The following is a 14,875-nucleotide window of genomic DNA, read 5'->3' as shown; positions in this document are numbered from 1 at the left end:
CCTAGTTACAGAGGAAAAGGAGGTTAGTGCCATGTTGAAATAACTTACGATAGTGCAGTTTTCCTTCCTTTCCTTTCCTTCCTTTCCTTTCCTTTCCTTTCCTTTCCTTTCCTTTCCTTTCTTTCCTTTCCTTTCCTTTCCTTTCCTTTCCTTTCCTTTCCTTTCCTTTCTTCCTTTCCTTTCTCCTTTCCTTTCCTTTCCTTTCCTTCTTTCCTTTCCTTTCCTTTCCTTTCCTTTCCTTTCCTTTCCTTTCCTTTCCTTTCCTTTCCTTTCCTTCCTTCTCTTTCTTTCTTTCATTCTGTCTTTCTTTCTTTCTTAATCCTGTCCCCCTACTTCCCACCTCCCCCATTTTTTGGAAAACACAGTAAAGTTTTGTTCAGTTCTCAAGTGTTATTAATCACTCATGGAGGCCAAAAGCAGGGATATTTTTCTTGGCAGCACGTTTTGATAAACAATCTGTGTATGGGGTGAAGGGGGGGGGGGGGAGCCTGTCTTGCTGGTAACTAAGCTAACGTTTGGCAGATTCTTAACTGTCACGAAAGTGCAAGTGGCTCTCAGTGGGAATAGCCTTAAAAAATGTACTGATTCAGTTGATTCATTATTGTTGATTGTTTACTACGTCCACAGGATGTAAGATGAAAACAGTCCAGGGATAAAGTAAAAATAACAACAGCGGAGGACCCAGCCTCTGCGTATCCCAGCCTAAAACACACTACCCAGTTGCTAGTCCCTTGCGGAGCGAGCAGAATTAATTATAGGTGTCTTATTTTGCACTGTAAGATTTGGCAAAGGTTAACGTGCGGAAATCTGGGCTTGCAGGCAGGTTTTAAAACCATAAAGACAGCTGTAGGAAAATCGATTTGGGGCAGGTCTCAAAGAGGAGCTCTAACTGCTTTCCGGGGCAGAAAGGAGAGGTTGGTGGGGTCAGGGAGGCTGCAGAGCTGACTCAGCTGGGCACGTGGGGCTGCGGGCAGGGCAACCTCCCACCCGGCTGCACCCTGAGCTCCACGCTCCAGCAGCAATGTGGAAATGGGACCGGTAAAACCGAAAGATGAGACAGACAATGTCCGTTAAGAAATGTGTCAGCACTGCAGACCAAGGAGAGAGAGAAGAAAAGGAAGGAAGGAAGGAGGGAAGAATTGCTGGGTAGGAAAGCGATAGGATCTGTATGTCAGCAAGGCTCGCTACCTGAAGAATGGTAGGAAAAAACAGAATTATAATGAGATGAGAACTGAAACGATAAACAGAAACACGTAATTACACTCCTATTCTTTGTATCTAGGTGTTTTGACACTTCCTGGCAGCTCCTAGTAGAAGACAATGTTGTTTAACTTTTAATTTGACAAAATTCTGCAACTCTTTCCTGAAGTGTTTGTGTTTTGATTTGCTGAACGCACTACCTTTACCACTGAGTGCTCTGTTCACTGCTAATCTCTGCATTGTTTTGAAGCCAGTAATTTGATTGTGATGGATTTTATTTTATTTGCTATACTGTGGTACATCCATGTAAATCACACTCTCCGGAGTGTGTTTCCCTTCTGGTTCTTGTATTTTTTTCCAGCGGGAGCTGCTGTTTTGACCACTGAGGAAAGAGCCATTTCTGTAGGTGAGCGCCTGCAGAAGAACCAGCTGCTCTGACTGCTGCACTGATCAGTGCCAAAACTTCTTAAAGAGCAGGAAAGAGTTAAACGTATTCCCAGGCTGTGAGCATTTAGAGCCACACCAGACTCTTCATTCCCAAGCTGCCAATATCATGGGCTCCTAATTATTACTGCTTGCAAACTTTGGGGCTGTCCTATATTCTGTATGATTAACACTGGACTGCTGATCGATAATCAACAGTACTCCTCTTGCATCCGGATAAACAGTAATCCCCATATTTTGGGAATGGCATGGAGCAGAGCCTGGCAGACCTGGGGTGTAGCCAGCCACCTGGGTTTTGTCACTTCTTTCTTCATGGTGTGTTGCACCCTCTGCTTCCCTCCTTCCTGCTGGTGGCACAATGAAAGGTGCTGACCCGTTCCCACACACCGTGTTCCATATGATCGTTTTGATTCCTTTGTTTAAATCAAAGCTTCACCTGCTGTTTTCATGTTACAGATGTATATATGCCTGTGTGTATGTGTATACTTTCAAAGAAAGAGGGTAATAGGAATAAAGGGAAGGGGATTATCAGATGGCAGTATTTATCCTAGCACTGAAAAGGAGGAGTTAGTAGATTTCAATTCTGAAAGTGAAAATTATATTCCTTGTTTTTTGGGACTACTGGCAGGTCGTAAACTTTGGGCAATCTCCACAGAATCCCTAATATTGCATCCAAAGTGCTGACTTGCATTCCTGCACAAAAAGCAGTAGCTGGGTAGCAATTGTTCACGGCCACGGCTCCATCCCTCCTTGCGCACCCCCCCCTCTTATTAAACAAGCTACTGTCTGTGGGGGTTCTTACACTACTTATTGTTTGCCTGCTTCTTTCTTTCACTTAGCTATATCAGGCACCTGAATGGCTTCATTGTTTGGGCTTCCTCTTTTCCTCCTCCAAACGTAATTTTAATTCCTGGATTATTTCAGAGCTAAATAAACACCAGACGCGTTTAGTATAAATCCAGCAAGACCAATCTGGATCGCTCCTGCCCTGCCATACGCATGGCAAAGGAGAGGAAAGGTGGAAGGTGAGCAGGAAAGCACGCTGCTGCCCTCGCAGGGATAGCGCTGCCATAGAGTGGAGCTTTGTTACATTTGCTACTGTTCAATCTATTTTTCCCTACCAGATTAGATTGATACTGACAACTTGTTCCCTGTGAAGGTGCCACGGCGTGGCATTTATTTGCATTTGCATTGCAGTTCTCTTCATCAATCAGTTTTGCAGAGATCACCACTGCTGCTGGCCATATTGTTGCTATGCTGACACTTCATCCTTAAGTGCCGCTTGCGTAATGGTACAGTTCGTGCCCATGACCAAAGTTTAAATCAAAGTTTAATCATTACGGAAAAACAAACATGTTTCTGCGACTGTGTATCCTGCAAGTAAAAGTAAAGGCAGTTTGGTCAGGTCACAGATGCTAATCTCTGCTCTTTTTCTATTCACAAACTATAAAGGGAGTTGACAGCACCTGTAAATGGTTTTCTGAGGCTAGATTATATCTAACGTGATTATTATTTACACCCACTGTAAAGACTGGTCTTATGAGCCAAGAAGTCTGTTCCTGGGAGGTGAGTGTTACCAAAAAAAGGGCTTTCTTGCAGGAAGATTCAGTGGAGTGAGGAGCCAGGGTGAGTGGCGGTTCAAGCACACAGAGTGCCTTGTCATGTGTTGGGTTTGTATAACCTGGGGACTGAAATACAATCGGGATATGCAGCAGTTCTGCATTCCCAGACACTCGGGATGAAGCGGAAAGCCTCAGCTCTCTCAACCCGAGTTTCTTAAGCAGGGACTGATCTTTTCCCACAGGCCAGTTCTGCTTCTCGTATGAAGATCAACATGGGGCAGTAAAAGGATAGGAAGGAAAGGAGTTGATCTTCCAGTATGAATCAGGGCAAACACACGCTTTGTTTAGTCAAATAAAGTCATATTAACATAGAAATCCTGCAGCCATCACTAAATAACTGTGGCTGGAAGCAAAGACTTTTACTTTGACCATCTTTCATCTGCCTTACTGGAAGCTTGCTTCTGTAAAGCCTCTATAATGTCCACAGTTTAGGTGTGAAATTTCTAAGTGTGAAATCCAGTCTTCTTTAGCGCATCTTCTTCAGCCAATTTGCATATAGGAGATGTACATAATTCAAAGACTTTTCTATCTCTACTCACTGCTTCTGCAAGCTTCCCCTGAAAGAGTGACTTTGTCAGAATTGATTTTCCTACTGTATTTTATCTGCTCGTACCATTTCTGTAACTTCAGCAGATGCATTTCATTAAGCTTTCCCTGTAAAATAATTCCGCTCACATACATATCACATTCGTTTGCCAGTTTTATAGATTATAACCACACACATATAAAACGTTTTAGACAACTAAAAATGGAAATGAGACGCATCGGCGATATGAGCCGAATTATTTAAAGCAACAACTTTTTGTCGTGTGAGTTTTGAAACATTATTGACCGAATACAAGGTATCTTTCCTGCTCGGTGCTGCATCGCTGGCTGGGCGAGCGTGTGTGTGTACACACATGTAAGGGAGCCGTGGCACCACGCCATAGAAACCCCAAGTCCCTTTAAAGCATAGAGAGAAACTTGTAATGGACAGGGTTTTCGGCGTTTCTAGCAACAAAGGAACCAGGAAAAGGCACTGAAAGAAAGATATGCCCTCCCTCCCCAACACAGCCCAGCTGGGAGAGGCTCCGCGGTGGCGGGCAGCGCTGCCCGATCTCAGCCCGGGTGAGGCGATTCCGGCTGCCGCCCGCCGCGCAGCCCGCCTGGTCCCTGCCGGACCGCGACCCCGCAGTGGGAGTTTATTATTCTTTGGACTTGGACAACGTTTGCAAAAACACCCGCCGACTGCAGCGAGAGTAGGAGCGGGCTGTGCAGATCTCCCCCCCCCCCCCCCTCGCCCCCCCTCCGGGGCGAGCACGGGCACCGGAGTGGCCGCGGGGGCGGGCGGGGAGCGGGCAACTTTGAGGGTCGCGGTCGGGAGAAGGCAGGCTTCGGGTTGGGTTTTTTATTTATTTATTTTATTTTATTTTGTTTTCCTCCCAATGAAATGAATTCTCGGCTTATTTGCATGAGCCGAAGTTGTTTTGAGTAATTTGCCTGTTAGCAGTGTTATGCAAATGTTAGCAAGCTATTTAAAGGGAGAAATAGGAAAAAAAAAAAAAAAAGCCGTGTGTTCTCACAGTGCCGGGGAAATCCTATGTCCCTTTGCATTAGCGAGATGAGATCACAGCGATTACTCACCTGCCCGGCCTCTCCTACACCCTTGAGCAACGCACAGCACTATCTTTCCCAGCCCAACCTTAAACACTCGGCAAACATGGCTGATTTAAACAAATCAAAAGTGGAAGAGCTTCTGATGTAGTCACAGGCTTACAGAAACTGTGTCATTCTGTCACCGGGATCACTGAAAGAGAAACACGAAATCCGATATTAAGGCGGGATCTCCCCACCCCCCATTTGCCTCAGCAGCCGGAGCGCACGGGAATCCCACCGGCAGCCCGGGTGGCAGGACGCCGCGCAGCCGTCGCGAAGGCAAAGCGGGGCGATCCGGGGGTTGACAAAATCCTGAAAACGAAACATTTGAACTTAGAAAGCCCACCCAGGGAAAAAAACTGCAACACCACCCACCCACCCACCCCCCTCCATCACTGTGCATGCGCTTCCTGGCCGCCTTTTCGCGGCGGCGGCGGGGGGGGGGGGGGGGGGGCGGCGAGGGCGCGATCTGGCGTTCAAGTTTCCAAACATAGCCGGCAGCGCGGGCTGCCCGCGCGCCCCGCCGCGCCCCGCCGCGCTCCAGCTGCCGGCCACGCAGGGGCGGACGTGGGCAGGGCGCCGGGCATGCGCGCCCCGCGCAACAAGTGGGCTCTGCGCCGCCGGCCGGGGGAGGGGGAGCGAGGGGCGGGCGCTCGGCGGTGACGTGGGGCCCCGCCCGGTGCAACCGAGCCCAGCCGAGGCGAGGCGAGCCGGGAGCGCGGCGCGGAGGAGGGGAGGGGCGGCGCGGCGCGGCGCGGGGAGGGGGGGAGCGCGGCGCGGCGGAGGGGGCGCGCAGGCACACGCGGCGGCGCGCAGCACCCCGCGCTCGGACTGCGAGCAGCGGCGAGGATGTGAGTGAGGAGCAGGCGGCGCCGCTCGCCACGCTGCTGCCGCCGCTGTCCCCGGACCGCTCCCGCTCCGCCGGCGCTCGGGGAAGCCGCTGCTGGGACCGGACAGCTCCGTGCGGGTGTCCCCCTTTCGCTCGCGGCGGTGGATCGGCACGTAGCGAAGTGCGAGCTCGCGAGGCAGCCGCGGCGGGTGGAAGGTGACCCCCCCATCTTCCTCCGTGCACCTCCGCCTCCTCCCGGAGGAGGAGCAGCGGCAGCGGAGAGCTAGAGAGCGCAGGGAAACAGAAGCGGCTAGAAGGCGACCCCCACCCAGCCCCCCGGAGGAGCAGTAGAAGCGGTTCCCAGCCCACCGGGGCAGCAGCGGCAGGACCAGGTAGAAGAAGCTCTCTCCGGCGGCAGGAGCGAGCTAAAAGCAGACGATCTACCCCGCTGAAAGGGGCAACAGGACCAGGTACGGAGAGCCCTCCCCCGCCCCTGCAGCCCGGGGGGGAAGACTGAGCCAGCCCCTACCCCGGCGGCAGCAGCTCCCCGGCCAGCAGCACCATGTCCGCCGCGCAGGTGTCGTCGTCCCGGAGACAGTCATGCTACCTGTGCGACCTGCCCCGCATGCCCTGGGCCATGATCTGGGACTTCACGGAGCCCGTCTGCCGGGGCTGCGTCAACTACGAGGGCGCCGACCGCATCGAGTTCGTGATCGAGACGGCCCGGCAGCTGAAGCGGGCGCACGGCTGCTTCCAGGACGGCCGCTCCCCGGGCCCCCCGCCGCCGGTCGGCGTCAAGGCAGTGCCGCTCTCCGCCAAAGAAGCGGCGGCGGCGGCGGCGGCCCAGCAGCAGCTCAACCATGTGGACGCCTCCTCCAAGGCAGCCTCGGCGGGGCTGACCCAGTCCAGCCTGGACCGCTACGGGCTCAGTGCCGCCGCGGCGGAGCAGCGCAGCCGCTTCGAGTACCCGCCGCCGCCGGGCAGCCTGGGCAGCAGCCACGGCGCCCGCCTGCCCAACGGGCTGGGGGGGCCCAACGGCTTCCCCAAGCCGCCTGAGGACGGGCCGCCGGAGCTGAACCGGCAGAGCCCCAACTCCTCCTCCTCCTCTTCGTCCTCCCGCCGCGGGGCGCACGGGGGGCTGGTGTCCGGCCTGCCTCCGGGGGCCGCCGGCGCCCAGATGAACGTGCCCCCCAACCTGCTGCCGCAGACCTTGCTGAACGGGCCCGCCGGCTCCGGCGTGGCGCTGCCCCCGCCGCACGGAGGCCTGAGCGGCCGCGGCGGCGGAGGTCCCCCGGCTTCCTCCGCCTCCTCTCAAGGGGGCACCTGTGGCGGCGGCGCCGGTGGAAGCGGTGGCTCATCCTCCGAGGCCTGCGGCAAGCGGCCGGGCTCCGTGTCCAGCAGCGACCAAGAGCGGGAGCTGAAGGAGAAGCAGCGCAACGCGGAGGCGCTGGCCGAGCTCAGCGAGAGCTTGCGGAACCGGGCCGAGGAGTGGGCCAGCAAGCCCAAGATCGTGCGGGACACGCTGCTCACTCTGGCCGGCTGCACCCCCTACGAGGTGCGCTTCAAGAAGGATCACGCCCTGCTGGGCCGCGTCTTTGCCTTCGACGCCGTCTCCAAGCCGGGCATGGACTATGAGCTGAAGCTCTTCATCGAGTACCCCAGTGGCTCCGGCACCGTCTTCTCCAGCGCCTCCGGCGTGGCCAAGCAGATGTACCAGGACTGCATGAAGGACTTCGGCCGCGGCCTCTCCTCGGGCTTCAAGTACCTGGAGTACGAGAAGAAGCACGGCTCCGGCGACTGGCGGCTCCTGGGGGACCTACTGCCCGAGTCCGTGCGCTTCTTCAAGGAGCTGGTGGGCGCCGACATGCTGCCGCAGCCCTACCTGGACGCCAGCTGCCCCATGCTGCCCACGGCGCTGGTGAGTCTCCCGCGGCCGGGGGCCGGGGCCGGCGGGGCGCAGGGCACGGCCGCCGCCTCTAGGGGACCCGGTGGCGGCGGCGGCGGCGGCGGCGGGGCGATGCGCAAGAGGAAAGCCTCTCCCGAGCCCTCGGACTCGGCCGAGGGGGCTCTGAAGCTCAGCGACGAGCAGCAGCGGCAGCAGTGGATGGCCAGCCAGAGCGAAGCGCTCAAGCTCACCATGTCGGCCGGGGGCTTCGGGGCGGTGCACGGCGGGGGCCCCCCGCCGCCGCCGCCGCCGCCCCTCGGGCCTCACTCCAACCGGACCACGCCGCCCGAGTCCGCCCCGCAGAATGGACAGTCCCCCATGGCCGCGCTCATGTCGGTGGCCGACACGCTGGGCAATGCCCACTCGCCCAAGGACGGCAGCTCGGTGCACTCCACCACGTCCACCCGCAGGAACAGCAGCAGCCCCGTGTCGCCGGCCTCGGTGCCGGGCCAGCGCCGCCTGGCCTCCCGCAACGGGGACATGAACCTGCAAGTGGCCCCTCCTCCCCCCAGCGCCCACCCCGCCATGGACCAAGTGCACCCCCAAAACATTCCGGACTCCCCCATGGCCAACAGCGGGCCCCTGTGCTGCACCATTTGCCACGAACGCTTGGAGGACACCCACTTTGTTCAGTGCCCCTCTGTGCCCAGCCACAAGTTCTGCTTCCCTTGTTCCAGAGAGAGCATCAAGGCCCAAGGGGCGACTGGCGAAGTCTACTGCCCCAGCGGAGAGAAATGTCCCCTAGTCGGTTCCAATGTGCCTTGGGCATTTATGCAGGGCGAGATCGCGACCATTTTAGCTGGGGACGTTAAAGTGAAAAAGGAGAGAGACCCTTGAGTAGGAAATCCAATCCCTTCAGACTCCTGAAGATGTAGAATTGTGAATATAACAAACTGCAAAAGTTAGTCTTATGTATAGACATTATTTTCGTCGTATGTTTCTATATTTTGAAACAAAGGTATGTACTCTTCTTCATTTGAAGGATAGAGCTGGTTTTTGTTAAACAGAATATAATATTGTTTGGTTACTACATAATACCTGTTCTCATTTCTTTGGCAGTGTGTTGGCTAGGTACAAAGTTAATAGCCCTTAGCGATTACCTGCTGCTGGTGTGTATTTTTGTAAATGTATGCACTTCTCTGAAAGAAGAAGAAAAACACAAAAGACAAAAAAAATTTTTTTTTGCCAAGGCCAGTGTTGATGCCTAAAAAATTGCTACAAAAATGGTGACAGCTTATGTTTTACAAGCCCTGAGTGTTAGTCTTTCACTTTATTTTTTTCGTTTTTGTTTTTTGTTTGCAAAACGGTGGGGTGGCTCTGGGGGGAGGGTGTTTTTTGTTGCAAGTTTGTAAGGAAAATGTTTCAGTTTGTTTCTATTGATCTGAACGTTTTTAATCTTCATGTGTTTTTTGTTTTTGCTTTTATTGATGCACGGATGCTTTTGAACAGTAGAGCAAAATGCTGTACATGAAAAACACGCTCTGTTTGTCCTTTATACATTTCTGTAGTTAACAGAACACTGTAATGTGCCTTGGAGCTTAGTAAATTGTAATAAATTCAATTGATATTAATACTTGTCGAGTAGCAAGTTTTATTTTTGTCAGAGCTTAGGCAGCATGCGTAAGCCATGTTGCCTCTTTAAAAGTCTCCATTATACCAAGAGCCTGCAGTTCGTTGTGATAATTGTGGCACTTGTACGCACATTTTCACATATATGTAGTAAGATGATGATGTTGATAGTGTTATCAAACTTACCTAAATCTTGGCACTGTGCCTATTTACATTTCACCTTTAATGTTGCAGTAACAGTTGCTGACTAAGCATTTTCTATTTACTGTTTCTGCATCTCATTTCCTCCTCCCTTCTCCCCCCCCCCAGCTCTCCAGCTGCAAACAGTGCTTGCGATACAGGATGCATCAATTGCCTGCGCCATTTAATAAGAATTGAGATTTGAAACGAAGCTCTCTTTCACAAAAAAAAAAAAAAAAACACCACAGCATCACGTGGTTAATAATTTTAGTTGATTTTTAAGAGTGGTTGTCAAAGCTCGGCATTAGCCGTAGACTCTTGGTAAGGCAGGACTGTAGTTGAGCACAGTGCAAAAACGGGTAGCGAAAAATAACAGCTTCTCCAGTTGGTGTTGGAGCTGGTGGGTAGCTACCCCATTTAGGCAATGATTTTTCATGACTGAGTTGGTGAACAGTTCAGGTGCTGTGTTGTGTTTTCAGGTGAGGAAGCTTCCTTAAAGCACTGAAGTGAAATGCTTTCCTTTGGGCAACGATCATTTGTGGTTCTTTGTATAATTAACTATTTTATGTGACACTGGCATTTTCTGGAGAACGAGGAGCAGTGCAATACCTGTTAGGTGATCAACAGGCAAAGTAAATACACAGGCCTCACACTAGCTAGAAAATGCAAACAAACCTAATGTGAACTTTGTCCTTTCCAGTGAGGCAAACTGAGGAAGGAGGGAAAACCCGAAACAAAAACAGCAGCACTGCAGAAACCCTTTGCAGTTCAACCACCAGAACACAGAGCTGTTCCAAATGCAACAGTGTCATAGGTTATGAGCTCTGAGTTTTACTGAATATTAAGGATCCCCAAACTCCATAATTGTATAGAGAGGTACTTTTTAAAAGTTGGGATGGCATTTTATATCTGCTTGCTCTTAAGACGTTTTTCATTTGTATTCTTGGTGGAAAGGATTGTAGAAGCCTTAAGACTATATGCTTAGTGTTGCATACGGATCTTTGCTCTCTTGTGTAGGTACATACTCCAGCTATTTTGTGTGTGCTTGGGGGGTGTGTGTTTTGAGATTCAGTCTTTGGCATCACTATAACTGTGATTTCAGACAATGACTTTCTGTGTATATATGTTTGGTTTTTTTCTGCCAAGTGACATATTGGTGCTTAACAATCTCAGAACGTAGTGTTCTTATGCAGTGAATAGGAGGGGATAATGCAGAAAAACAATGTTTTGTGTTAATTATTAGATACAACCTATATATTTTGAGTTAATTATGGAATACAACCTATACATTTTTTGGAGTATAGATTTGTCTTGATCCTATTTTCAATTATTTCTAAGCGTGCAGTTCCCACACAGCAGTTTGTTTCTGAATCATGAGATAGGGGGACTGACATTGTGAGCTTATGGCTGACAGAGAAAAAAAATTGTACACATGGATGAAATTCGAGTTTAAACCTAACGAGGAGAGAAGTAATATTCATGTGTGAATTGCAGCTGCCATTAAGAGAGAAAAACTACTGGCTATTCAACATTTAATTATGTCACACAAGCGTGAATACCCTGATTTATATAAACAGAGCCACTCCTGTAATCTTGAAATCAGTCATCAGCAGTTGGAGATAGAAAGAGCCCGGTTTGGTGGATTTCTTTAATTGCAGAGCATTCTTGAAAAGCTCTTATCAGTCAGAATTTTGGAAGCATAAGCCCACTTATGATACTCATCAATTTGATTTCTAGCAAGCAAAGGAAAGGTAAGGGGCAGTAGACATAGGTGGAAAATAAGCTTGAAGTGATTTGTAATACTGCAGTTAATTAAAGTTAACCGTGGCTACGGGGCATTTGTTGTATGGAGGTTTTTTGTAACCATGTGATCTTTTACTCTGGCTCATTAAGCAGCCAGTCTGGGCATATTAGCCAGCATTTCTTTGAACCCACTCCATAGGTTCTTCTCTTTCTGGAGAAGTCCACAGCTGACAAACTAGCTGTAACCTTTTTTCGAGGAGGAGGAAAAGGGAGCTGCTGAACGAGTCTCACGTCCAGAGATTCAGCCGATTTCTGTATTTTACAGTAATGCTCCCCTCCCCCATATTTGGCAGTTGTTTAAGGTAAAGCCCAATCTTTGCTTGAATAAATCATGTAAGTGAATTTATTTGTCCAGGTGGTCATTTGTTGTGCTCTCATTCCTTCTTGTAATGGGGAAGTATTTAAATGGTTTATTTTCCCAAGGAGGGTTGTTGGGTTTTTTTGGTTGGGTGTTTTTTGGTTGGGTTGTTGTTTTTTTTTCCAGTTAGATTATTCTCGACATTTCTTTTAATAGCCTTGTAGCCTATTTTCTAAGAAATGGGTTAGAACATGTGTGTCACTGGATGTTTGTTTTTTAAGTGTTGGCAGTGCTGTGTGAGTTGGAGATGGAAGTGTTTGTGCAGTGAAGAGATGCCATGTCCGTTTGGGGGAAATACTACACAGTTTCATCAGGAGCTCAAGTTCAGCAATACTAACTGGTGTCATTTAGTACAAACCTACTTTTTTTTTTTTTTTATTTGCTCAGCAATGTTGCATATGAGCATGCTCTTCCCTCTCCTTCCCCTTTAACATTTGAGGTCCAAACTAGTCAGGACTAACATTGTTTTGAAACTGCAATCTCTTCAAATAGGCTGTCTGCCAGCATAGCTTTGCAGAGCTGCAGCAGTCGCTGGAAAAAAGGTTGTCTTTGCTTCTTTATGCGTCTTGCAAGCTGAGTTTTCCTTCCCCTCAAGGGAAAGGGCTTTGTCTCCTCAGAGCTCTCAGGTTCACAGCTTACTATGCAGTAGTCACTTTGCAGTTTCCCTCTTCCCTAGGTCTTGCCATTTTCTTTTTTTGTGGTATGCAGCCATTCTCCATTCATAGTAGGATGGTTTGTGTTGTGCATTAGCAGCCTCTTTCTCTGCCAAAGTGACACATCCTGTAGATTTGCAGCAGAGTACTGAACTGTCACTGTAATGCTGACTCTTGTAAGGCTATTCTTGAAGCAGAACAGCTTCCCCCTTGGCGTTCAGCCATCAGAATCCATTCCAGCATGCATTTTCTACCCAAAACATAGCTCTGTACCTACATAGTTGTCCTTACAACCATCCCCTGGAAGACACAGAGGGCATAGTTATACCCTCCGGTATAGAAATAGGCACTGCTGGGTTTATTTTCAAACTGTCTGAAAACTGTGTACTGAGCATTTGTTCTTTCAGCCCCTGCCTTAAAATCTGTAATGCAGACTGGGAAGGGGAATGCCTCTGCTGATGGGGTGATGTGAAAAGAACTGCAGACAAGTTTTTTTTCCCTGGTGTATGTCTTAAAAGAAGGATTAGGTGTGTGTGCACTGAGCAAGGCTACTACTGGGCTCCTCTGATGAGCCAGCCGAACATCTTCTTCCACGTGTTTGCCATAGGGCAGCCCAGCCCCATGCTGCTGGCCCTGACTGGGAGGCTCTGCAGGAACCCGGCTCTTCTCCCTGGGAACAGGCTCACCTACCTCTGTGAGAAGAAACACGGGAGATTACATGTCATTTCAAGTTTCTGATAGCAAACCCACTCTCTTTCAGCCATTCAAGGAACTGTAGAGTGAAAAGCAGAAGGGAGCAGTTAGACATGTGAATGGGAGGGGGAGGATGCTCATCACCAGTCTGTCTGGCCAGTGCGGTCTCTGACTGGTTGGACTGGCTGAGCTACTTGGAGCTAGGTAGGTTCAAGATTGCACAGTCTGACTCCTGTGCCTGACTCGACGAAATGAACCTTGCTGGTATCAGTGTGCATTGCTGACAGTGGCTGCAGCTACCCTGAAGTGTCCTTCTCTCTCCCCCCTTCCCCGACACACGGCTCTGCTTGCTGCTGGGCTGAGATTGCATTCCCCTCGCTGCTGTGTGCCTTTGCCTTCCCAATGCGCCCTTGTAAGGTTATTTGGAGGCGGTGGGAGCAGGGGTGGAGGTGAGGAAGGTCAAGCTTCTTAGGTTTCAGCTGATTTGGCATCCGCTCACAGCCCTCCCCCCATAGCCCTGCACGGCCATATGCACTCGCTGCTGCTTTTATGACCCTTTGCAAAGAAACCTCAAAGATAGGAGCTGCTGTCAAATAGCAACTTATTTTCAAGAAACCACCCCCTTCCCACACCTATTGGCTTTAACAGCGAGAAGACTGTGTTTTTTCCTTGTCCCCAAAGAGAGGTATAATGGGGAGCTGCCACATTCTTTCTGGCTGGCACTGCTTTCCCAGCAGTACCGCGTGTGCCAGGGTGACCGGCTCCCCTGAGCCTGCTTCACTGCGGTCTTTTCCTCTATTTTCTGGCCAGCGCGAAGGCCCTTTGCTTTGTTCAGTGAGTGAAGGCAGAGCCTGGCAACCCCACCGAAGCCCAGAGTGGCTTGTCACAGCTGCGGTGTGGCAGCTCAGGCAGGGACTGGGAGGCAGCGAACCAGACCGAACCGAGCTGAACCGAACCAGGCTGGGCCGGGCCATGGACGGGGCACTGGAGTGCCATGGCATGTCATTGCCGCTGGCCTGGGCCAGGGCTAGACGGCCATGTGATCCCCCGCCTGCCTGCCTGCCTCTGCGCAGGGGATGGGAATGGGGACATGAAACATGTCTGTGCAGCTTCAAGGAGCCGAGCAGAATTCCCCACTGTCATCATCCTCCTCCCCTCCCTCCCTGCAGGCTGCCAGAGGGGAGGGCTGATTACAGCTCCGCTATTGTTCAAGTAACCTACAAATGGATTTGCATGGAGGCAGGTTGGGAGGGGCAGAGGGGTGGGATTTATTAGCAGCAGCTAAATTCGTCGGGATTACTATTAGGCTGAGAGCTTCTCAATGGGAATGATCCCTGGGTGAGCGGTGGGGTGGAGGGGAGGGACTGGAAAGCTCCTTTTCTGCAAATAGGTGAAGGGGTGGCTGGCTCCAGCCGAGGAGGGGAGGCAGGCAGGGTGCAGCTGGCTGGGGACGGCGCTTCACCTCGGTTTAAACTGTAACTCTCTATTCCGAGCACGCAGCTCCTGGCAGCGCCACTCATACCAAAGCCTTGACTCAGGGTTATCTGCATGCTGGGTAATAAGCAGCGTCACCAGAGGAATGTGCAGAGAAAGCAGCCATGCTGCTGCAAGCCTCCGCTCGCTCCTCAGGCAGACCACTGATTTAGCAGCCTGCTTCTGCCTCTGGGCCGCCGAAGACTGGCTAGGGGCTGGGGGCTTCCGCTGAGGGGAGCAGCCCCACAGCTGTTTGAAGCCAAAACAGCGTTTTGCCCTTCCGTAAGTGCTTTTTATGCAAAGCTGGCTGGGATGTTGCTAACCGTAATTGAGGACTGCACCCAGGAAAGGGTGAAGTTACTCCTCAAGTCACTGTGTTAGTTTATCCGTTTTCCAGATGGGTAATCTGAAGTGTTTTAGCCAAAGTCACATGGCAAACGCCTATCAGAATGAGGGAGACTGTGGCCTTTG

At 51.2% G+C, this 14,875-nt stretch overlaps 1 protein-coding gene across 1 annotated transcript; it reads left to right on the top strand.

Annotated features, from left to right (window-relative positions):
* The first annotated feature begins 5,951 nt into the window (after window positions 1-5,951).
* LOC309685825 (putative E3 ubiquitin-protein ligase IRF2BPL) lies at window positions 5,952-9,240 on the top strand. The gene has a single exon (XM_082501532.1). It carries the CDS (start codon window positions 6,293-6,295, stop codon window positions 8,510-8,512), a length of 2,220 nt encoding a protein of 739 aa, XP_082357658.1. The 5' UTR covers window positions 5,952-6,292; the 3' UTR covers window positions 8,513-9,240.
* The last annotated feature ends 5,635 nt before the right edge of the window (window positions 9,241-14,875 follow it).

Source organism: Vanellus vanellus, assembly GCF_965231255.1.
Source record: "Vanellus vanellus genome assembly, contig: HAP1_SCAFFOLD_702, whole genome shotgun sequence".
NCBI lineage: Eukaryota > Metazoa > Chordata > Aves > Charadriiformes > Charadriidae > Vanellus > Vanellus vanellus.
Note: the sequence above shows the minus strand (reverse complement) of the source record. Positions and strands in the feature narration are given on the sequence as shown.

Bases quoted from the DNA above. Each gene is read 5' to 3' on its own strand.
- LOC309685825 (XM_082501532.1), top strand. From the start codon at position 6,293: ATGTCCGCCGCGCAGGTGTCGTCGTCCCGGAGACAGTCATGCTACCTG.